General features: G+C 42.0%; 2 protein-coding genes and 1 long non-coding RNA gene across 8 annotated transcripts in view; 2 read left to right on the top strand and 1 right to left on the bottom strand.

Moving 5' to 3' along the window:
- LOC133128457 (myelin-associated glycoprotein-like) overlaps positions 1 to 4,168 on the top strand; it is a 55,367-nt gene extending 51,199 nt beyond the window's left edge. The window contains exons 7-8 of the mRNA XM_061242000.1: positions 1,480 to 1,531; positions 3,498 to 4,168. Coding sequence (XP_061097984.1) covers positions 1,480 to 1,531; positions 3,498 to 3,785 — 340 coding nt within the window. The 3' untranslated portion in view covers positions 3,786 to 4,168. The remainder of the gene's footprint in view (positions 1 to 1,479; positions 1,532 to 3,497) is intronic.
- Positions 704 to 1,334, top strand: LOC133128716 (uncharacterized). The gene is made up of 2 exons (XR_009708783.1): positions 704 to 752; positions 1,240 to 1,334. It is a non-coding gene; the product is annotated as an uncharacterized LOC133128716 (long non-coding RNA).
- A 10,521-nt stretch (positions 4,169 to 14,689) lies between the features above and the next one.
- Positions 14,690 to 23,230, bottom strand: LOC133128516 (myelin-associated glycoprotein-like). 6 transcript variants are annotated; one of them, XM_061242131.1, is made up of 9 exons: positions 22,996 to 23,227; positions 22,120 to 22,344; positions 21,152 to 21,526; positions 20,285 to 20,593; positions 19,481 to 19,777; positions 18,944 to 19,037; positions 17,772 to 17,790; positions 17,586 to 17,657; positions 14,690 to 16,827 (listed from the first exon to the last, which is right to left on the bottom strand). In XM_061242131.1, exons 2-9 carry the CDS (start codon positions 22,163 to 22,165, stop codon positions 16,747 to 16,749), a joined length of 1,293 nt encoding a protein of 430 aa, XP_061098115.1. In that variant the 5' UTR covers positions 22,166 to 22,344; positions 22,996 to 23,227; the 3' UTR covers positions 14,690 to 16,746. The 6 variants fall into 6 exon arrangements, 1 of the variants encoding a protein (XP_061098115.1); XR_009708760.1 differs by having other exon boundaries at positions 16,722 to 16,827; positions 17,222 to 17,657; positions 22,996 to 23,230; XR_009708761.1 differs by having other exon boundaries at positions 16,722 to 16,827; positions 17,222 to 17,657; positions 23,044 to 23,230.
- Positions 23,231 to 24,325: the final 1,095 nt, after the last annotated feature.

The following is a 24,325-nucleotide window of genomic DNA, read 5'->3' as shown; positions in this document are numbered from 1 at the left end:
TTAAAATATTGATGCAAAACTTTCCCTCATTTAATCTCTGTGTTAAAGTTTATATGTTTGGACACATCAATTATATAATTTCTTTGTCTTTTTAAGGTGAAACAGAAACCTTCAGAAAGAATAAAGGAAAAATAACATAGCAAAATAAATATTTAAAATAATTATTTTAATTTGAATTTGTCGCAGCCACTCGAATAATGGTTTGCCACCAAGGCTAATCTGTCGCATAGCTGGCACACCACTGTAATGTTTGTTTTCCATCCATTTGCGTCCCCTCTAGCCCTCTTTCTATTGGATAAGCATATGAGTGTGCATGTTCATGTGTGTGTGTGTGTTTGAGTGGTTTGAGTCTGCTTGTTCCTGTGAGTGTGAGTGTGTGTGTATGTGGTGTGTGTGCAGTATTGGACCCTTGCTTCTCTATATGTACTGCTTTATTAGTAACTGTGGCACCCTGTGTTCAGACATGCCTCAGATCTCTGGCTCTGGGAGCTGCAGCAGAACTGCAGCAGAGATCAGCTGCTCCTGTGAGAGCCGTGGGAATCCCTCTCCCAGCATGGAGTGGCGTGTGTCTGGACTGCGGGTCACTAACTCTACTGACAGAGTCATCAGGGAGGAGCAGCTGGGGAACACAGGCCTGAGGAGCTCCCTCACCATGCGCCACTCACAGGGAGACATGGCCACTCTCCTCTGCCTCAGTACCAATGCTCTCGGCACCTCCAGCCTCCAGCTCCACGCCCCGTCTCCAGACTCAGGTATATGGACACAATTCACATATTTTAATGACTCAGGGTGTACTAATATACAGAGGGGTGCATTGTGAAGCATTGACCTGAAGGTGTGTTTAAAGGTGCAATTTCAGCATCAAGACTTCTATCCTTTTATAATGACTCATAAACTGCCGGAACAGGCGACATGACCAGGCTGACATCAACGGCAATTGGCTGCCATGCAAGTCAGGAGCATTTGGGGGTTTGGTGTCTTGCTCAGGGACACTTTGACACAGCCTGGGCGGGGGATCGAACCGGCTTTCACTCGTCAATTTGACACCAATGTAATTAGCAACTACGTTCTGATGTTAGCTTGACACATTAAAATAGGCTAATAGGTATCAGAAGCTCCAACTGTGACAGTGCTGGCACTCCAAATAGCATCCTTTGTAATGCTGGCTTTTATCGTTCTGCTTCTCCAAATTTCCCGTTTTTTGTTCCTCAGCATCTAACTGACATGTCCTTCATTCAGGTTTCAACATTACCGCACTGCTGATTAGTGCTGCTGCTGTAGTTGGCGCCATTGTGACTATATGCCTCATCATGAAGACCATTCAAAAGCAGGGGTGAGCAATTCCATTCCTGCAGGGCTGGTGTGTATGCAGGTTTTCATTGTCACCAATTCCGCGGAAAATTAACTGCCCTGCAATTTGAGTTGGGCAATTTATACATTGAGAGTGGGCAAGGGTAACCTATTGCCTGTTCTTCTTAGGAAAAAGAGAGACAGTGAGTCTACTGAAACTAGAAGGAAGGACACCGTAGGGGTGAGTCCTGTGTTTCACAGTTACACACATGATCATGCACACACATACCATACACGCACACACACATGCGCAAACACACACATGTGCGCGCACACACACACACACACACACAAACACACACACACACACACAAACATTATTCCTAGAAGGAAACCTTTATGTTTTGTGTGTTACTTACCTTTGGCTGTGGAAAGGAAAAGAGCTTGATTAGTGTCATTTGATATGTTGCCTTTCAGTTGTTGAAGCCTAGCCCATAGTATTTGGTAGTTTTCTCATGTTATGCCACCCACTGGTCAGGTATGGCTACTGCACTTAGAGGTGTGCACCCCTTGGGTCAAGGGTTAAAAGTAAGATGGCTGCCACCAGTCAGTGTGACACGTGAACAGTGAATGAAAGCATGGAAGCAGGCCTCTCGGCAAGATAAGGTTTTCAAGTGTTATACAAAGGCTACCGGAGCATAAATCAAGCATTATATTTTATTATATTTGACATCATTTAGAAGGCAGTTTAAAAGATTAGTTTAGTTTTGTGTATCAACTCATCTACCATCCATAACCCGGTGCTGACCACGCCTGAAGCAACAAATGGTGAGTCAAACAAACACATTGAAGCCCTGCCAAAACCTGCTTGTTGTAAATAAATGAAGATGAAAATTGAACTTAAAGTTGAAAGCAAACACTGGCAATGTCACAAACAATGGCACAAACACATTATATTTTAGTCATTTGGCAGACACTTTTAATCCAAAGCGACTTGGTTTGCATAGGTTTTTCCACAAGTTAAAGCAACACATCCATAACTAGTCAAATACACATGAAGTGCTGTTCTAATCACAGTCATCATAAGTGCAATTACATTATTATTATCTTTATTTATTTTTTTTGGTTAGACAAGAGGGATAGGGAGATCGGAAAGGGGGGGGGGGGGGGGGTCAGGAGGTAGGACTAAGGTACAGTTTGAAAAGGTGTGTTTTTAGTCTGCATCGAAATAGGGGGAGGGATTCTGCTGTCCTGACAGTGGTAGGCAAGTCATTCCACCACTGAGAAACCAGAACGGAAAACAGGCGTGAACGTGCAGCTCGACTGCCAGGTGCACGTAGTGAGGGAACCATAAGGCGACCAGAGCTGGCAGACCGGAGTGGTCTAGCTGGGGAGTAGGGAGTGATTAAGGATTGTATGTAAGGTGGGACAGTCCCCTTGGCAGCCTGAAATGCCAACACTAGGGCCTTGAATCGGATGTGTGCAGCAATAGGAAGCCAGTGGAGGCCAATGAGGAGTGGGGTGACATGAGCCGACCTGGGCTGACTGGTGATCAGGCAGGCTGCAGCATCCTGGCCCAGCTGGAGGGGCTTGATGACACAAGCTGGGAGACCGGCTAGGAGGGAGTTGCAGGAATCCAGGCAGGAAATGACGAGCGCCTGGACTAGGAGCTGGGTGGCTTTCTCCGTCAGGAGATGACGTGCACATGCACACATACACCAAACACGCACACACACACACACACACACACACACACACACACACACACAAACTTTCACACACACACCACACATGTACACACACACATACACACACAAACATGCACACACCCACACACACACACACATACACACACACACATGAACACGCAAAAAAAAAACCACACACACACTCACACGAACATGCACACATGCACACACGTGAACATGTACACACACCACACTCACACACACACACACGAACATGCACACACACCACATGCATGCACACACACACACACACATGCATGAACACACACACAAATACACATGAACATGCACACACACACACATGAACACACCCACACACGAACACGCACACACACACTTGCACACACACACATACAGACATGTGCACACGCACACACACCATTAGGGGAATCGTATCTAGAATGTCTCAGATAGCAGTTGAGAAATGCAGTTTTAAAAGAAACAGCGCTCGCTTTGCAGAGTCCTTCCCCAGCAGAAGAAGACCCAGTCTACCCCAACCACGCCATGGCAACCACCCAACCCAGGGACCTACAGCTGGGAGGGACAGACCCACAGCCCCTGGCAGAGGACCGAAACAAGGCAGAGCTGGAATCCATGCATTACTCCTCGATAAAGCACTCCCCCCGCTCCGTGGAGACACAGGGCCAGGATGCCCGTGAAGGAGCCGCAGGTCACGGTGACGATGTGGTCTATTCACAGGTGGCCCTGAAGAAAATAATGGAGGTCAACCCAGAACTTTGTCTTTAAAAATAAGGACGCGCAACCTTAACGATTTTACTCTTCTGTAGATAAAGAATGAAGAATCAATTCATTAACTTCAGACTTTGGACAATGCAGCAACAGCCAAATTAGTTTTTTTATTTTTATTTTTAAAGGAACACTTGCATTTCAACTGAGATTGAATCCAGGGATCATCCTTGGCTCAGACTATGTCGAAACTTTTGTGGTTAGCATAACTGTGTAGCATTTGCATGTAGCCATGTTGCGTATACCCTCACTGGAATGGACATTTTTGCCAGATCTAGCACTTCATATTGTTATTTTCTCTCACATACCAAGACACTCTGCATAGGGCTGTCAGCCAAATGAATGCAACATATTGTGCTCTATTAAAACTATTTCACTTTGAATGTGCTTTCTTGTCCTCCTGAAATCTCTTTTTGGTGTTATGTTTCACTGCAATTTTTGTTTGGCCTAAACAACATACATTCACATCACACCCTGCTGGCTATCATTATAAATGCACTGGGGCCCAAGTTAGTGCGGAAGAAAACTGTACAGTACACCAGGATATGATTCAATTATGCAAACAAAGTCTTCATCAAATTAGTTGACAGATGGCTAACAGCCTGACTACCTGCTAACGTGCTTACATGCGGATCTTGTGATATGCTGAAGGTGAAGGGAAAGAAGATGACAGAGAAAGTCACCGGGACAGAGAAACAAGACAGAAAATAAATTGTGCTGGTGGAGAAACATGAAGAGATATCGAGCCCTCTGGACTGTCTGAATATGAAATCGACATTACAGAAGATGATATTTGGAGTGCCATCACGGTCGCTGTTGGAGCACTGTTCTGGTACCTATTTCAATGTGCCAAGCTAACATCAAAACATAGTTGCTAAAGTAGGCTAATAATAGCGAAATAGCATTTATTTAAATAACAAAAATCACCACCACACAGCTATTTAATGAAATATCGGCCGATGGAGCTACCGGCCACCCTCGACGCTGGAACAGTCAGGATCTGAGCCGACACTGTGAGGCTCAGCCATGCCCCACATCATGGTGCCTTCACCGAATGAGCCACCCAGCAGCTGAGCACTGCTTTTAAAAGTGAACCTAATGCAGATCAAATATACATTATGTTATTCATATTAGAATATATCATATTTTATATGGTATATTTGTCTTTAAGCAGCATTGTGAATGAAAATTGATTTGGGATGGATGTAGCCAGTCATCTTGGGCCAATTCCTCTGTAACCAGGTAATAATGCTGTTAGTAAAATGTCATTAACATTAAAACTACCCCATACAGTAAATGATTGAGGTCTGCAGAGACATACTGTGTAAACCGAGGCAATAACACATTCTCTCTCTACTCTGATACTCTGGTCTCCAGGTTGTCTAGAAGGCTGAAGGTGAGTCTCTCCATCCTTTCCTCCTCTTCCTCTTCTGAAACACACTGACTGCAGCTCAGCCTGATTTCTCCTGTATGTTACATTTGCACCATCTGTGTGACTTTTCCTTTAAAGGGAGGGAGGGACGGTGACACATACGCCAGTCTGCAGCTCGCCAACATCAGCCCTGAATATGACGTGCTGCAGGTGAATAAGTGGGACACTGAGAAATATGCAGCAGGGGGCGCCCCTACGCTGAGTAATCATATTTCTGAAACTGAAATGTGTGCAGAATGCCTCAGTATCAGAGATGGGTGCAGTACAGACAGGATTAGATCTTAATTTGTCTTCAATCACTCAGATGTGAACCTTACACACTCAGCTGAAGGGCTGAAATGCACTGTAGAATCACATTGACTGGATTCAATCAACATTTGTCCTTAACTTAAATGCAGAAGCTATTTGTTCTTTTAAAAATGACATTATGTGAAATCATAAGTCACCACAGTCACTTTGCTGCACTTATAATTCAAAGAATGCAGGCATAATTTGACATTTTTAATTTTACACTTTAAGCACTGCACAGTGTTCATTTAGCATTAAACATTTTTGTCACGTTTCAGGTCTGTCTCGCCATGTTTTATGTTTATTCATTTTGTATTAGTCTTGTATTGTCTTATCATGTATTATGTTAGTCTAGGTTCGTCATGTTGTTTAGTTATGTTTCGTTACGATTTATTTTCTTGTCATGTTTAGTTATGTCTCCTTACGATTTATTTTCTTGTCATGTCTAGTTATGTTTTCGTACGATTACTAATCTCCTTGTTAGACTTGTCATCCATCGCACCTGTTTTCCATTTCCTTGCTACGCTCCAGTGGAGGCTGGTGACTTCCAGAATTGAGGAGGCTATTTTTTTCCGCTTGCTCACTTCACTCGCGATGGAATGTTCCCTGTTCTCTTATCTGTCTTTGTGCTGGCCAAAGGCATACTATTTGGAGTGTAAGCTACAGTCAGAAAGTTCTGGCTGATGAAATTCATTGTGCAGAGCTTAGCCTTGTGCCTTCCTGAAGAAATGACATTGCTGTAAGTCTATGAGCCTGCCTGATAATTAAGCTGAGAAATGACATTTGGATGTAATATAAATGCCAAGTGAACATGTGTAAAAGGCAGGAATTTTAATTATGTAGTTAAAAACAATTTTGTTTAGCTTACATTTTTCATTCTTCTACAGCTTCAACATGTAATCACCAATTTAATCAAGTTTAGCATATAAAAAAGATAAGATAACACTTTCTTTATCATATGTAGTTTTATTCAATATATTTAATATAAAATATGTAAAAATATGGTTCCAGTTGGCTTTATCTAACGTTAACGTTATCCACTAGAGGGCAGCACTCTATTCGTATTTAGAGTGAATTTCCTCACAGAGCAACAATTCAGTAATTTGATATGGAAGATTATTAAATTGACTTGTAATAAAACTAAATGGACTACATTAAAAATAAAACTGTTCAATAAATCCCAAATGGTGTCTAACATGACCTATTGAATGTCATTCTCACTCCCTAGTATCTGGAATCTGCATATCTCCAGCCCAAGATCTCAAAGTTTTAAGCAAAAGTATTTGGCCAAATGAGCTATAAACTCCAGGGATGATAGCCAGGGGTGTTCTCTAAATTTCCTGAAAAGCACAAGTTGATAGGACACTCGTAGCCACTATGGCAAGTGTTTGTTTGACTGAAGTGACTAGCGAATTCTCAAAATGGCTTCTGTGTTGAATAGGAAAGGAAAGGATAGTTGATTCCAAATGAACCAGTAGCATGTGATTGGACGAACAAAATGTCAATCTTTCAGCCCTGGACACAATGCATGGTGAGGCCAGGCCTCCGTTGCCCACCCATTTTAAGTGATCTGGCCAATCACATATTGGCATGAAAAAAAATGCATTACATTGACTTCAATGAGAAGCTCATTTCCTAGGGGAGGCCTGGCCGCCCTTAATACAAACTGATAGGGAAATCTAGCCTGTTGCTTTACAATTGCAATATTGGGTTTTAGCCATGGGAAAATTTAGATTTATGAACAAAACTAAAATAATATGAATATAAAAAATAAAAAATATGTTTTTTGTTAAAATAAATAAATAAATATATTTATTGTTTTTTTTAAATCTCTCTCTTCTCTCAAATTATTGGGGAGGCCAGGCCTCCTCCACCTCTATGGAGGAGCCTCCACTGCTACGCTCTAACTAATTGTCTGCACCTGTCAACACCCGCATTTATAGCCCAGTCGCGCTACTGTTCACTGCGAAATTGTCTGCCTCTTGAACTCCAAAGCAACTCTTGAGCATGGCTATTATTGATTACGCGTTACGATCCAAGCCTGTTTACCGACCATAGTTTATTGATTTCTGTTTTGTTGACCACCGCTTGTTTTTGACCACGTCCTCGCCTACCGTCTTTGTACTTTTGCCTCGCTGTTTGTTTTATGGTTTCGACTTCCGCATCGCCCTCGACTACGACTCTGCCTGCCGTCCGCCTGCACTTCAGCCCCGCTGACAGCTCTCCTGCTACCGGACCTCCCTGCACGTTTACCGACTACGAGTTTGCCTCTTCCCTCGGCACCGTGCTTTTTGTTTGTTTATCGTCTGTTTGGCTGGATCTACGTGTATGGACTTTGCTTGTTGTGACTACGCTCCTGGGATTCGTCCCAAATAAAGCCCTGACGGGACTTTATTCCATTATTGTTTCTGAGTCGTGCATTTTGGGTCCAACCCCCACGCACCCGTCTCAATTTTACTCTCAATATGAACAGCAGCACTCCCCTAAGACTGCCAATTCATGCACTAAGGTGTTGCTTTAAACGTACGTGTGTGTGTTTGTATCTTTATGTGCATGTGCATGTGCGTTATGGTGCCCCACTGGTTGAGAGAGAGAAATGGTGAACAAACAAAAAAAATAAGCGAAAATGTAAAAACTAAAAGGAGCCGGAATCCACGCGGCCGCGTTGGCCCGTATTTGTTTGTGGCGGGGCCATCCAATCCTCGAGATTCCCCAGCCTTGGAAGACCTCCTTCTCAGCCTAGCCAGTCCTTCCGTCTACGGTTAAAGAGGGAGAGGTTAGCTGGGTTATAGCGAGAACAGTCCGCTCACGTGAATCCGGGATTTTTTTAGGTTTCCTTCGCGAAGTCCTCCCGTGGTCTTCCCCGAAATTCCTCCACGGTTCTCTTGTGTGGGTTCGCGCGTTGATTTGCCGCGCGTTGATTGGCCACACTCTGGACACACTCTTCACACACACTTCACACACTGGCTCTGAGTCTCTCTCCCTCTATCATGAGCCCCGCTCTGCTCGGGAATTCTTCCTTTTGTAGGGCGCCACTCTCTTCCCCGAACTCGGCTCAGCTGCGCCTGTTCAATTAGAAACTTATTAGTGGCGTGTGGTCGCATAAATAGGCGCCAGCTTCTAAACAGTCAGGGGGCGATGAAATGTGGAGAGGGGGCTTTGCCAAAAACCCAATGCGTACAACTTATCACCTTAATGCTATCATAACACACAGAGCGCCGCGAGTACGCACAAGAACCGATAAAACACAATGCTATATGAACCTCTTTAATAATTTCAATACAATGCCACAAAACCAAGAACAGTTCCAATCATGCCACAAAACCAAGAACAGTTCCAATCATGCCACAAAACCAAGGGTTCATTTGCTGTAGCAATGGTAAAGATATCGCTTAAATAGACCTAAGCAAAGCCCATTACGTGACTGCAGTCCTCGCCAGCACAACAGTAAAAAAGTCCCAGTTCCCTACCTTAAATCAGTAGAGTTGAAGTCTTCGGTTTGTTGTTGAGTTGAATCTCCTAAGAAGTAGATCCTTCCACTCCACCTCAGATTTTCTACTGAGGTCATTCTCGAAGGCCAGCCTGATCAAATTAACCTTTCGTCTGTGTAACATGCTGCGTCTATGCTCTGTAAACACGTTTTTCAACGTTGAGAAAGAATTCTCGCACATAGCAGTTGAAGCCCCAAAAGTCAGCGCATGTTTGAAGGCAGTAAGAACCAGAGGCATGGCACTGAAGACATCCTTGTATCTGGAGACAAGTTGGCCCAAAGTCATTGTCTCGCCACTCTGGTTGGTCACAAACTGACACGCAACGGTGAACTGCACCTCGTCCACTTCAGTCTTGGTCAAATCCAGTAAAGGTTTCACTTTTTCAGTGTTCAAAAAATCATGAATGGCAGGGTCCACACTTAAGGCTTCCAAGTACTTGTAATTGCGTTCGCTGAAACGTCTAGCCATCTCTGCCAATGTGCAGTCTAAAATGGCAAAAAACAGTCTTTTGCACTTGGTGGCCAAGAGTCTCCTCGCCCACGTAGTTTTGAAGAGCTTTAGGGGCTGTAGCTGTCGCTCTGGTGGAGGGGCCTCACAATCACTGCCAGTCAGCGTTGGGCCTTTATACTGTGCTGCTACAGTAAGTTTATGGAGGAATTTGTACAGTAGATTGCATACGTCAAGTCTCGGAATGCGTCCTCCAGGACAGAGCATGCACGATCACTAAGTGGAGTTGGTGATTAAAACAGTGAATATAGGGGATCTCTCTCCGTAATTTATTCTGAATGATCCTCTGCATGTCCCCATCCTTTCCCGACATCACGCTGGCCCCATCATAACACTGACTTAGTATTTTGCCTGTGTCAAGGCCGACATTTGTCAGCTCTTCGAGGACCAATTCAGCGAGTGACAGAGCGTCACACTTGTCAGTGCTTAACATCGCCAGAAGGCGCTCTCTCACTTGGAATTCACCGTCAACATAACGGATCACAACGGAGACGTTCTCGTGACCCGTGGGGTCCTTTGTTCCATCAACCTTGATGGTGTACCATGACTCCCCGACATCCCTGACTATTTCCTCCCTTACCATCGTAGCCATCACTTCAATGACTTCGTTTTGTATGTCATGAGATGTGTATGTAGCATTTTTAGGGATGCTACTGTAAACCCGAGCCAATTCTTTATTCTGCTTCAAGGTATAACCAAAAAGCGACAGGAAAAGCCCACACCCCGTTGCATTCCGGCTGTCTATGGCATCAATTGAACCCCTCAATGGCAATTCATTTAATACAAGGAATGTAATTGCGTCCACAATCCCAGCCACATAGACACGGTTTCGTGAGAGCTGTTCAGAATTGACCAGAGTGGAAATTTCGCTGCCTGTTGAAGATCGCAACTCTCTCTCTTTCCACACAGCCACACACAAGAGGTGCTCTTTGCTATTAGCATGTCTGCTAAACCCCTTAGCCTTGTCCGTAGCATGTTTCAATTCGGTATAGCCCACAGTTGAAAAAGCTGAATCGTTGCCTCCAAATTTTCTACAAGGAAAACAAAATGCAGCATCTCCTTCCACTGAATATTCCAACCAATCCCTGTCCCTGTACCATGTGCCTCCGAATGATCGGAAACAGTCATTTTTGTTCAATTGTCTCTTCGGATATTGCTTTAGGGTATTATTTAGAATATTGCTTTAGGGTTGGCTGAGCGGGACTCTCTTGGCCAGGGTCGCCAGGCTGAAGCCTCACATTAGCACTGTTAGCAACAGCTCTCTCATTAGCAGGACTCCCAGGAGTGAGCGACAGCGTGGTTTTTACACAACCCACATATCCCACAGTGGTTGGTGTGCTGGTGTCAGTTGTTGCTTTGCTTGGTCCAGGGTCCTCTGATGTAGATCCTCTTGCAACTGAAACTCCCTTTGTAATCCATTTTCGGATATCCATTTTAAAACCGTACAGCTAGACTAGTGCTCGGTCATAATGACAGAGTATGAGACTGCGCGAACTCCACACAAAATGTAACACTTTTTGTCACCCCAACAACCAATGAAATTGATTTGCAAATGTAGGCTATACTGTTACTTTGGATATAAGTAGTTGTGTTAAATTGAGTTGGGCAATTAATGTTTGGAAATAAGTATTTAAATATTTTACACATTAAAAAAGTATTTATAACAAAATAAATTAATCTTCACTAAGGGGGCGGGGAGTGTCGTCTGAGGGGGCGACGCCCCCTAACGCCCCCCGTGGCACCGGGCCTGTAGGGAAATATACATGGTTAATCAGTTTCCCCAGCTCCTGGCGCCGGCGTACTGGCTGTGTCCCTCCAGTGGTGTACCGATCCCCGATCTCTGGCCACCACAGGTGCTTTTCTTTTCAAAAAAATCAAAATCTAAAAAGGAAAAATCCAAAAACCCAAAAAGAAAAAAAAAAACGGAAAAAAAGGTCACTGGCCAAAAAATTAGGGACATCCGGGTTTAGCTCGGGGTTCAATAGTAGGGTTTACTCACTCGGGCTCCGGGTAACCCTCCTCCGTCATGAGCCCCGCTTGGCGTTTGTTTTCTCCTTTTAAATGTTGCCGCTCCCTTCCCCAAACTCGGCGCAGCTGTGCCTGTTCAATCAGAGGAGGTTTAGTAGTTTCCAGTCACATTCCTCACGCGTCTCGCCTCGGGGCCGCTGTCCTTGGTGCTGATACCCCTCCCGGCCTTTCTCCAAGGTGCCGCTCTGAGATATGTGAGGGGAAAATATTCAGAGTTAATTATTTTCCCCAGCGCTTGGCGCCGGCGCACTGGCTGTTCGACCCCAGTGGTGTACCGATCGCAGGTCGGGCCACCACAGTGTGTGTGTATGTGTGCATGTCTGTGTGTATGTGTGTGTGTGTGCGTCTCTGTGTGTGTGTGTCCATGTCCGTGTGTGTGTGTGTGTGTGTGTGTGTGCGCGTCTGTATGCTCCATATCATAGGTTAAAAACAAACACCAGAAAGACACTGTGACTGTGACCCAAGAAGAGGCTGATGACTACCAGAACACTGGAGATGGAAACTGAGACAGATGCAGTGGCTCATTAAAACTATGAGCTTGTTGTGTTTCCTTAAAAGCTGGTGTGTTTAAAAGCAAACATGATCAAAAGCAAACCTGAACTCTAAATGGTACAGTTAACCATTCTTCCTGCAAATTGTATTTTCATTTTTTATTGTTTAAAAATAGTAAAAAGGAAAAGGGGCCTAAAAATGGCATTTGGCATGCAGAAGAATATTTCTGAGCTATTGGTGTTCTGCCAGGAAGAATGGGGAAAATTCTAAAACCAAGAATTGAAAAAATGAGTTACATAGTACTCACTGACAGGGTTCCCAAACTTTTGCATTGGGACTTTTTTTGAAACTAAAGAATTAAAATAAATGTGATGTTGCTTTAAATTTGAAGAAATGTGGCATATTTAACAATTTAGAGATCAGGCTCGCTTCTGTCATGGTTTTCACAGTCTACTGCTGGAAATTTCAGTATTTACCACTCTAGACCTCTAGAGGGCTTGCCAGTTTAGTTCAGCAGGAGAGATTACCTCCGGCATGTGGAATGCGGGTGTAATCATGGCCAATTGCAGTCAGCTGCTTGGAGACCTATTTAAGTCTCTTCCTGGCACTGCTCTGAGCTTTGGTGTTTCAGTCTGACATGTATATTGCATTACATTACATTATTGGCATTTGGCAGACACTCTTATCCAGAGCGACATACAGTTGATTAGACTAAGCAGGAGACAATCCTCCCCTGGAGCAATGCAGGGTTAAGGGCCTTGCTCAACGGCCCTACGGCTGTGCAGATCTCATTGTGGCTACACCGGGATTAGAACCGCCTACCTTGCCTGTCCCAGTCATTTACCTTAACCACTACGCTACAGGCCGCCCTGTACACAGAGCTGGTGTAGAGGTGTAGAGGTGTAGAGTCAGAGAGTTTTGAAGACTGAATTGCTTTTAATCTTGAGAAGCATTCAGTTAGAAATTAGAAATAGAGAAGTTTAGGGACATAGTTTGTCCTGAGAACCTTCCCTTTTTTTGTTTCTGGGTTCCGCTTCTGTTTTGAAGAGCGAGTGGCAGAGTTTGGCGCATAAAGTTTAGCCCGTTCGAGACTGTCGATAAAAAAGTATTATCGTTTTGTTTTTCCTGACCAGTATTGCTCAGGTCAGTTTTTCTGTTGGCTGATCGCTGGAGAGTTTGGTTCCCTTTTTCCGTTCTTTCCTCGCCTATGTTAGTGGTTATCCAACTTATCGTTGGTAACTTTGTGATCCCTTCCCGGTCGCTCTTGGTCTCCCGCCCCTGCTCCCTTACAGCTTCTGTTCACTTAGACATTAATTGTAAAAGGCATTTTGAGCAGGGGTGGCAAAATCTTTGCACCTCACTGTAAATTTGGCAGTTACCTGTTTTTCTGCAGCCTTGTGAATTTTCAGAGAGTTGTCCTTGGAATGGAATCTTGAATAAAGAATAAAATAAATAAATGTGAACGGAAATGTGCTGTTAGATACGAAGCATTAAAAAATGTTTTTATCTGTCTTTATTTAATGTGCTGACTGACTGCATTACAGACATATGTGAAACTTTTACTACTGCATTAAAGGGCAGTTTTTTATCTTTCACTTCATGTTTTAGACTATATAAAAAAAGTGCACAGCATTGAGGTTAGGGCATTGAGGTTAAAATTAGATTCTTTTTCCAGCGTTTCATTTTTTCTCCATCCTGATACCCATAACTTTGGCTTAAAATACTGTAGGTTTTACAGTAAACCTACAGAAAACTAATAGCAGGATATGATTTCAGTATTTATGTATTTTCTGTGATGCCATGATAAAGAAAAGACTGGATGGGCATTAATATTGGATTTGTTTAAATTAAGGAAAAAGCTATTGTATATACAGTACGACAACAATTATCTTTTATGATTGCTCTGTTAATCTGTCAACATTACACGTGAAATTAATAAATAAAAGTTTGCTGGTTCATAATTGATTACTTCTGAAACACGAATCATACTTCTGATACACAAGCTGGTTGGTGCCTTGCATGGTGTGTGAGTGTGTAGGAATGGGTGAATGAGAAGCGTAAACTGAACAGCACTTTGGATAAAGGCGCTATATAAATGCCAGCCATTTACCATAGGACAACATTCTCTAATATTAGTTTGATGCAATTTATAATTATTTAAATAGCTTATAATCTGGTAATATTTTTACATGAATTGAAACTACATCGTCTTTATAGTGTAGTGATTCATACAGTATGTCAATAATGATGATCAGTACATTTAGTACAATGTGTGCGTGTGCGTGAATGAATGCATGCGTGTGTGTGTGTGTGTGCGTGCGTGCGTGCGTGCGTGTGTGTGTGTGTGTGTGTGTGTGTATGTGTGTGTGTGTGTGTGTGTGTGTGTATGTGGGTGTGTGTGTGTGTGTGTATGTGTGTGTGTGTGTGTGGGGGGGGGGGGGGGGTATGTGGGGGTGGGTGTGTGTGGTGCTTGCTGTGTTATGTACATTATGGTGGGAAGAAGTACAGTAAAAACACGCAGAGAAGCACAGTCTCAAAAGGACAGTAAAAATAATAACCTTTGAATCATAGCACATACATGAGAGAAGATGTTTCCATAAGGATCTAATTTGAATATATATTTCTCGAGTAAACATTAGTAAGAAAGTAAGTCAGTCTTTATTTATTAAAACTTGGGTTTCAAAGTGCTTCAAATTAAAACACCACATCCATACATAACAATGCAACTTTATAAGATCCCTCATCCCTCTACTAAAATTTGGGTTTCAGTTATTCTGCATTTCATGAGTGGAACAATCTGCAAAAAACTGAAACTTGAATTTGATTTGAATAATCTAATGAATGATTCAGTGATAAAAATATGCTTCAGCTTTTAACCTCTGCTATGCTCTGTAATTTCTGTAACACGACTGTTACATTCCCTTTCTGATGCTTGGAACTTGACTGTGAACCATCTTGTTGGGTAACATCATGCCAGATCCTGGTTAAATACAATGTAAACAGATGTATTCCTGCAGTAGCTCATTTTCAGTCTGCTGACTGTGTTTGGGCATTAATGCTGATTGGCTTATTCTGATTGAATTCTCTGTTACTGTGTCATGAAGCCAAAGTAGTTTAATGATCAGAGCAACAATTGTAATATGAATTTTGTATTTTTGTTAATATTATTGTATCAGGACATAGAAGAAGTTGAATTTCACTAGCTTTATCAGAAATGGGTGGAAATATCACATTAATTACACATGTGCTGAGTATATTAGCAGCCAATACTATACTCAGCAACACATGTTCCTCAAAACGCCACATAAATATGAGCACTTCCTCTTTGTGAGTTTGTGCTTGTGCTCTTGAGTGGAGAGAGATTGAATATTCTTCTGTGCTACAGTAAGTCAATTTCTACCTGTGTAACGCTTGGCTCAGTCAAATGACTGATTATGTTTTCAGGCTACCGCTGGCATAGCATTTAATTCAAAAGTACTGTTCTGAAACGCATGCATCCTCTCAATAATGCAAGTGTATTTCTCACGATACGATATGGCTGTGATTTCGTTTTTTACCGAATGATATTATGATAATGAAATTATTATTTGAGCATTGACACTGTATGTCACATATCCGTGACGCTACTCTGTAAAGGGCACAGTACTCAATTTTACAGAACACTTAATTAAACAAATCCAATATTAATGCCCATCCAGTCTTTTCTTTATCATGGCATCACAGAAAATACCTAAATACCAAAATCATATCCTGTTGTAGGTTTTCTGTAGGTTTACTGTAAAAAAAATAAGTTAAGGGTATCAGGATGGAGAAACGCTGAAAAAAGAATAAAAAAAAATTTCTCTCCCTGTTTCTAACCTCAATGCTCTAACCTCAATGCTGTGCACTTTTTTTATGTAGTCTAAAACAGGAAGTGAAACATAAAAAACTGCCCTTTCATGCAGTAGTAAAAAAGTTGTCCGTAATGCAGTCAGTCTGCACATTAAATTGAGACAGATAAAATATATATATATATATATATATATATATATATATATATGTCTCGCATCTAACAGCACATTTCCGTTCACATTTATTTATTTATTTATTTATTTATTTAATTCTTTAGTCAAGATTGCATTCCAAGGACAACTCTTGGTTTCCTCTTTGAAAATTCACGGGGTTGCAGAAAAACAAAGATTTTGGCACCCCTGCTCAAAATGCCTTTTACAATTAATGTCTAAGTAAACAGAAGCGAGCCTGATCTGTAATTTGTTAAACATGCCCCATTTCTTCAAATTTAAAGCAACATCACATTTATTAGAATTCTTTACAGTTTAAAAAAAAGAAAAAGTCCCAATGCAAAACTTTCGGAACCCTGTCGCTGTAACTCATTTTTTCAATTCTTGCTTTGAGAATTTTCCTCCATTCTTCCTGGCAGAAAACCACTTTTTTAGGCCCCTTTTCCTTTTTATAATTTTTAAATAATAAAAAAATAAAAATACAATTTGCAGGAAGAATGTTTCACTGTACCATTTAGAGTTCAGGTTTGCTTTTGATCATGTACCGATTCATTGGAACAAACAATTAAACCAAGGGTGCCCAAATTTTTGCACCCTACAGTAAGTGACAACTGACAGCGTACAGTCATTAATGCAACCCTACAAAAGTGGTTGCTTTTAAAGACACCAGCTTTTAAGGAAACACAACAAGCTCATAGTTTTAATGAGCCACTGCGTCTGCCTCAGTTTCCATCTCCAGTGTTCTGGTAGTCATCAGCCTCTTCTTGTGCAGTCACAGTGTCTTTCTGGTGTTTGTTTTTAACCTACGATATGGAGCATACAGACGCACACACAGACATGCACACACACACACACACACACACACAAACGGACATGCACACACACACACAATTATTTAAAGCAACACCTTAGTGCATAAATTGGCAGTCTTAGGGCAATGCTTCTGTTCCAATTGAGAGTAAAATGTGAAGAAAAAAAATCTTTCATTGCTAAATGAACACTGCTCAGTGCTTAAAGTGTAAACTATGTCCAATTATGCCTGCATTCTTTGAATTATAAGTGCAGCAAAGTGACATAATGTCATTTTTAAAAGAACAAATAGCTTCTGCATTAAAGTTAAGGACAAATGTTGACTGAATGCAGTCAATGTGATTCTACAGTGCATTTCAGCCCTTCAGCTGAGTGTGTAAGGTTCACCTCTGAGTGATTGAAGACAAATTCAGATCTAATCCTGTCTGTACTGCATCCATCTCTGATACAGGGACGGCCTGTAGCGTAGTGGTTAAGGTAAATGACTGGGACACGCAATGTTGGTGGCTCTAATCCTGGTGTAGCCACAATAAGATCCGCACAGCCGTTGGGCCCTTGAGCAAGGCCGTTAACCCTGCATTGCTCCAGTTGTCTCCTGGTTACTCTAATCAACTCTACGTCGCTCTGGATAAGAGCAGCTGCCAAATGCCAAGAATGTACTGTAATGTAATACTGAGGCATTCTGCACACATTTCCTTTTCAGCGTAGTGGCGCCCCCTGCTGCATATTTCTCAGTGTCCCACTTATTCACCTGCAGCACGTCATATTCAGGGCTGATGTTGGCGAGCTGCAGACTGGCGTATGTGTCACCGTCCCTCCCTCCCTTTAAAGGAAAAGTCACACAGATGGTGCAAATGTAACATACAGGAGAAATCAGGCTGAGCTGCAGTCAGTGTGTTTCAGAAGAGGAAGAGGAGGAAAGGATGGAGAGACTCACCTTCAGCCTTCTAGACAACCTAGAGACGTGAAAATCAGAGAAGAGAGAGAATGTGTTATTGCCTCGGTTTACACAGTATGCCTCTGCAGACCTCAATCATTTACTGTATGGGGTAGTTTTAATTTTACTAACAGCATAATTGCCTGGTTACAGAGCAATTGGCCCAAGATGACTGGCCACATTCATCCAAATCAATTTTCATTCACAATGCTGCTTAAAGACAAAATAAAATATGATATATTATAATGTGAATAACAGAATAATGTATATTTGATCTGCATTAAGTTCACTTTTAAAAGCAGTGCTCAGCTGCTGGAAGGCTCATTCGGTGAAGGTGTTAGGTTTTGTGTTTTTCATGTTCTGTATTCTGCCTTTTTTGTTAGCGTTTTCATGTTTTTGTTACCTCCATGCACACCATAGTCTCCGTGTCACTTCATTAATTTCACCTGTTTCACTTCCTAATTTGTTTCCCCACCTTATTCCCATTCTCTCTCGTTACTTGTGACTAAAAAACCCCTCTGTTTGTGCAGTTAGTTGCCAGATTGTTATGTGTTTATTTCATACTCTCCAGCGTTTTCGTATTGATACCTGTTTTGACCTGTTTAGTCCCCGACCATCAAGTTTAGCTTATTCCTTCTGTCTTGTTCTGTCCCATAGTTTTTCGACCTGTTTCTGTTAATCGACTTTCGTTTCTGGATTGTGTTTCCGTTTAATTAGCCCATTTGTTTTCGACCCATTGCCTGTGACCGCGACTATTCTTTGGATTATCCTTAATACATCTGTTTGCTGGAGAACTGACCCTTTGCCTGGACTATCGCTCACAAACTGCCTTATCCCTGCTATAACTGTTTTCTGGCTATTGACCCTCGCTGTACGAACCTACCCTGAGAAAATAAAGACCTTATTTTCTAAAGAACTTTCATTGTGGTCCCGCTATTGGATCCCCCGTTCTGAGCGCCTGATAGAAGGCACCATGATGTGGGGCATGGATGAGCCACAGTGTCGGGTCAGAGCCAGACTGTTCCAGTGTCGAGGGTGGCCAGTAGCTCCACAGGCTAGCAGTCAGTTAGCAGTGTGTTCATCACGATTTAGCCGAGACAATATATTTAACGAGATTCTCCACCCCAGTTGGGTACCAAATATATATTGAAAAAAGATATATATGTACTGACCTTTTATTTTTGTGGAGACAGAATCCAACAGTCAGCACATTCAGACAAATCAGTGCTGCAATGATAACATATACCAGTGGTTGCAGGTGTACTCCTGGAAAAAACAGTCATAATGGTTGGACCTTATTCATGCCTAAACAATATTGATACGACATTACTCATTGACAGAAACCCAACAGAGTGCTGTGTATGAAAAGGATGATGTGGATTCCCCGCATATTACACTTTAATTTGAGTATTCTAACCCTCCAATTCCATTTATTTAGTTGAATGTCATACAGATCCTGGAAACACATCACTAGAAAAATGATGTTGATGTGCGATATCCTGCTGTAGGTTTTCTGGAGGAAACCAACAGTATTGTAAGCCAAAGTTAAGGGTATCAGGGTAGAGTAAAAGTGAGACACTTAAAAAAACACTTTAATAAGCTGTCGTGAATGGTAATAACAGTGTTACATCAAGTTTATAACTGCGTTGTAAAGGCTTTATAGCATACAGTTGAAGTATTTCAAACAGCCATTCAGTATATGAACATACCTGAGTGTTGCTGTGGAGACGGGACACATAGCTGGAGGCTGGAGGTGCCGAGAGCATTGGTACTGAGGCAGAGGAGAGTGGCCGTGTCTCCCTGTGAGTGGCGCATGGTGAGGGAGCTCCTCAGGCCTGTGTTCCCCAGCTGCTCCTCCCTGATGACTCTGTCAGTAGAGTTAGTGACCCGCAGTCCAGACACACGCCACTCCATGCTGGGAGAGGGATTCCCACGGCTCTCACAGGAGCAGCTGATCTCTGCTGCAGTTCTGCTGCAGCTCCCAGAGCCAGAGATCTGAGGCATGTCTGAACACAGGGTGCCACAGTTAGTAACAACACAGTTCTATACTGTATAAAATGAATTTATAATTATCAAACACTGAACCTACATTTTAGATTCAGCAGCACAGTTGTCAAGTTCTCCTTGCCATGTTCATTCTGTGCTTCACAGTAGTACTGTTCACTGCCACTGGACTCAGTCACATTGAAGGTGAGATTCTGTCCAGTTCCTACAGTGTTCATCTCTGGCCCATTCACTCTATACCAGGTGTAGTTCTGCACTGGTGGGCTGGCTTTACTGCTGCAGGTCAGAGTCACTGAGCTGCCCTCTAACACTGAACCAGAGGGACTGACGGACACTGAGGTGTTCGAGGATCTAGGACATATCGAAATATGATGTTTTTTTTTCTTGGCTTGTGGCTACTGAGTATTTGATGGTATGCAAAGGTGGCCTACTTTAAAGAATGGTGCTACATCACATAATTCACAATGACTGAATATACCTTGACTAAGAATAATACTTTCAAATCTTACATAGCACTGTGAGAATCAGACTGGCCTCAGACATCTGATTGCCTCCTTGTCGCAGTGTGTAAAGTGCCCTGCAGGTGACCTTCTGCCCGTGGTGGACGTGGAAAGCAGTGAAGGTCAGATCAGAAGACACAGATTTGGTTTTATCCTCATTCTCTTGCAGTTGATCCACACTGTCACTCAGCCTGGGGGTCCATGTCAGATTTGGGGGGAGTTTGGGACAGGGGGCTGCAGCAGAGCAGCTCAAACTCACAGAGGTCCCCTCCATCACCTCCACCTTCTCTGGGGTTAACTTGGGTTTGGGTGGAGAGTCTAGGAGACATGGAGACATGAGGATGGGTTACTGTCTGTCTCAGGATTGGAGAGTCACAGAGCACTTAGAGCACAAACTAATCACCACATTAACAGTGCCTGATGAACAATTATAAATAAATCAAAATTCCAAAATGACGTGCAATTTTTTCAAGAAATTAACAGGTAGCAGCAAAAGTTGTCAGAAGTTTTCTGATCTGAGATCAAACCTACGGTGGCTCTGTTGTGAAAAAACACAAAAGGAGCAGATACAACGTACAAAAATGAAAACGTGCAACCCTAAAGTGCACAAGACGAAAAAAAGAAAAAACTGGAGTGCAAATCTTTGGAGCAAAGTTTTGGTTTTTGTGTTTTGCATTTCAGAGCAACCGTATATACTTTCTACAAAGCAATGTGATTGATATATAAGACATTTATATTATATTTTGAAGTTGAGCTGTCTGATACAGATCTGTGGTTATGCTACACACAACAGACCCTGCTGTCCCTAATATTGCAGTTATGACACAAAAACAAAAGTTTCCACATAAATTTGACATCGACCAGAAAGTGACCTACCTTTGATATTAATTTGAACAGCTGGATGAAAATTCAATTGGAAATAATAGGTTTCTAATCTGAAGTAATATTGATCACTATAATAATTAGGAAGGTTCTCCAGAACTGTAGTGCAGCTCTTCTGCAAAAGATTTCCAGTCATCCTTCCTTTCAGATGATATGTAGATTGGCTTCTGGAATTAAACACTGTTGTTCTATTTTTACGCCATAGTCCTGTAACGGAGTCTGGATTGTGTTTCAGCAAGTTATCATAGGTAGACCTATAGTCATAGTTATATTCTGGCATTTCAAATCTGCAGGGAATCAGCACACAGGATCCACTCAGAGCTTCTATACTCTGAGGCATCCAGACTGCCCACTCTCTGCCCAGGGCTCCTACAACACACAACACAGCTCTGTCACAATATTACACTCCTGATCCTACAGCACACACACAACACAGCTCTGTCACAATATTACACAAGTGATCCTACAGCACACACACAACACAGCACTGTCACAATATTACACTAGAGATCCTACAGCACACACACAACACAGCTCTGTCACAATATTACACTAGTGATCCTACAGCACACACACAACACAGCTCTGTCACAATATTACACTAGTGATCCTACAGCACACACACAACACATCGCTGGCACAATATTACACTTGTGATCCTACAGCACACAGAAATCACACTTTATTGTACAAGCCAGGAGAACACTGAAAAATGTATTCACTGTAGCATGCCTTATAACTCATAACTGAAAAAAACATGAATACAATAACTAAGCACATTTATATTTTGAAATATTATAATCACACATGCGTTTCAGAAAATGGATGATCAACACTGACTCTTGGCAATATTTCTTCATATGTCTTCAACTTTGCATAATGAAATTCAAATTAGTATTTGGTCAAATCACCATAAAATGTAACAATGAACATTCCATAACCCTGCCCACACCAAGCCCTACCTTGCAGCAGGCAGCCAATGAGGATGAGTCTCTCTGCTCCAATCATGTCTCAGTATTAGTGAGGAGCAGAGGCACTGGGTGGAGCTGATCTGGAGAGGTGAAACACACTCACCAAATGCTCCAATAGGCAGATGGTTTATGGGAACCTCCTATTCAGTCCTGTTATCAACCGGCAGCATGGGGCTCACTGGTGTCTTTGCATTTTTCTTTTGAAAAGCTCTTTCACTACAAATTCAGAAGAGTTGAAGAAATAAAGTGATGGCAAGTTTGATTCATTTTACTACTAGCCCTACTACTACTGCTATTCCCATCACTTCAAGATAACATGAAAGCACACACTACAAAACGGAAAAAAGGCAAATATGCATATTATTGCCAATTTTCAGTGAAATGTAAAGATTAAAATGGAGATTGTTATTAAAACAATATTACCAAGGACAGCCTGGAATACGCATTCATTCTTAAATTCACATTATACTGCTTGTATCAGTTAGCATTCAAAAATATATATTTTAATAGGTACTCAAACATTATACATATTCATACAAAACAAAATCATTCACAAGCACAATCTGTCCTGAGAATAAATGATAAACACTACACTTCCTTTATTGGGAGGATGAATGAGCTTCACTACAGTTCTGTTTCATTAAATGTTCATGAAAGTGGCTGCTTGAAGATAATCTGTAGTTTAACTGAGTCAAGCGTTACTCAGGTGCAAGTGTACTAATGTGTAGAACAGAAAAATATCCAGTCTCTTTCCAGTGGTAATATACTTACTGTAGAACAGAAGAATATCCAGTCTCTCTCCATTGGAAATATACTTACTGTAGATCAGAAGAACATCCAGTCTCTCTCCAGTAGAAATATACTTACTGTAGAACAGAAGAACATCCAATCTCTCTCCAGTGGAAATATACTTACTGTAGAACAGAAGAACATCCAGTCTCTCTCCAGTGGAAATATGCTTACTGTAGAACAGAAGAATATCCAGTCTCTCTCCAGTGGAAATATGCTTCCTGTAGAACAGAAGAACATCCAGTCTCTCCACTGCACACTGACCCTCAGCCTGCAGAGCACCAGAACAAACTCACACAAAAGAGGAACTGCTAATGTGTGGCATTTCCTGAAGCATGCTGGGGAAGTGATGCTGTGAATATTCTTGGAATATTCATAATAAAGATGTGGCCATATGCAACATTTCCTCCCATCTACGACACAGCTGCTGAACTTTTTCCTCTGTCATAATAACATGAACCTGCAAACACACCCAATGCTGGGAAATGTTGAAATTTGTTATTTCTTAATCATGCGGTTTTGAAAACGTATTGCCACAGATTGGCCAAAGTATTTGTGTGTTTAAAGTGTAGTACATAAGTATTTGGAGAGTGATGTATTTTTTTTTTTTGGGTCCGTGCTAACAAAACAAAACCATGAACATGAGATGAAAGTCCAGGCTGCCAAACTTAAAGTGCAGGTATTTACATGCATAACACCATGGTCTCATGGGGCACTAACAGTAACTGAACAAATGGCCGCTTGCTTGTTTCCTAGCCAGCTGTATGATGTAATGAACTTCCTGCATCTTTAGCTGATGCACCAAAAAGCTAACTAAAAGTATAAGAGTTAATTATAGGGGTGACATTTTCCTCTGGAGTCATTTCATTTCATGTTGTTGACCAAAGACTACGTATAATTGTGAAGAAAACCCCCTTTCAGCTGTACGACAGATCAAGAACGTCCATTGGACAGCGCTACATCCTCCAGCAGAACTTTTATGAGACCAATCTCGTGACCCTGCACATAGTGCTAAAGCAACCATGGAGATCTGTGGAATGTTCTTGCATGACTTGGACCCACGTGAACAGCCTCTCATTGTGAAGTCAAGGCAAAACGCCCCTGAAATAAAAGCTGAAGGTGGCTGCAGTAAAGGCCAGAGCCTCAGCAGGGAACATACTCAGCATCTCGTCATGGGGTGCAGACTTCCACCATTCATGGAATGCAAAGCTTTTCTCACCAAGTACTAAATATGATGACTTTAAAATTCTTAATTTGTACAATAACTTAACGTATCCTGTATGAAAACTGTAATTCCAACACTGATTACCCAATATGACAGTCTGAGTACAGACGCTGATGAGAACAACTGTGCCACTGTCCAAATATTCAAAAACTAGAAACTGTCAGACTTCAGAGCAATGGAACC

Source organism: Conger conger, chromosome 1 (assembly GCF_963514075.1).
Source record: "Conger conger chromosome 1, fConCon1.1, whole genome shotgun sequence".
NCBI classification, from domain to species: domain Eukaryota; kingdom Metazoa; phylum Chordata; class Actinopteri; order Anguilliformes; family Congridae; genus Conger; species Conger conger.
This window is presented reverse-complemented; position numbering and strand designations above follow the sequence as displayed.

Coding starts and splice junctions, on each gene's coding strand:
- LOC133128516 (XM_061242131.1), bottom strand. CDS start 22,165: ATGATTGGAGCAGAGAGACTCATCCTCATTGGCTGCCTGCTGCAAG. Junction 21,527..22,119: donor CATTGGCTGCCTGCTGCAAG/GTAGGGCTTGGT, acceptor TGTGTGTTGTAG/GAGCCCTGGGCAGAGAGTGG. Junction 16,828..17,585: donor CTGAATATGACGTGCTGCAG/GTGAATAAGTGG, acceptor TCCATATCGTAG/GTTAAAAACAAACACCAGAA.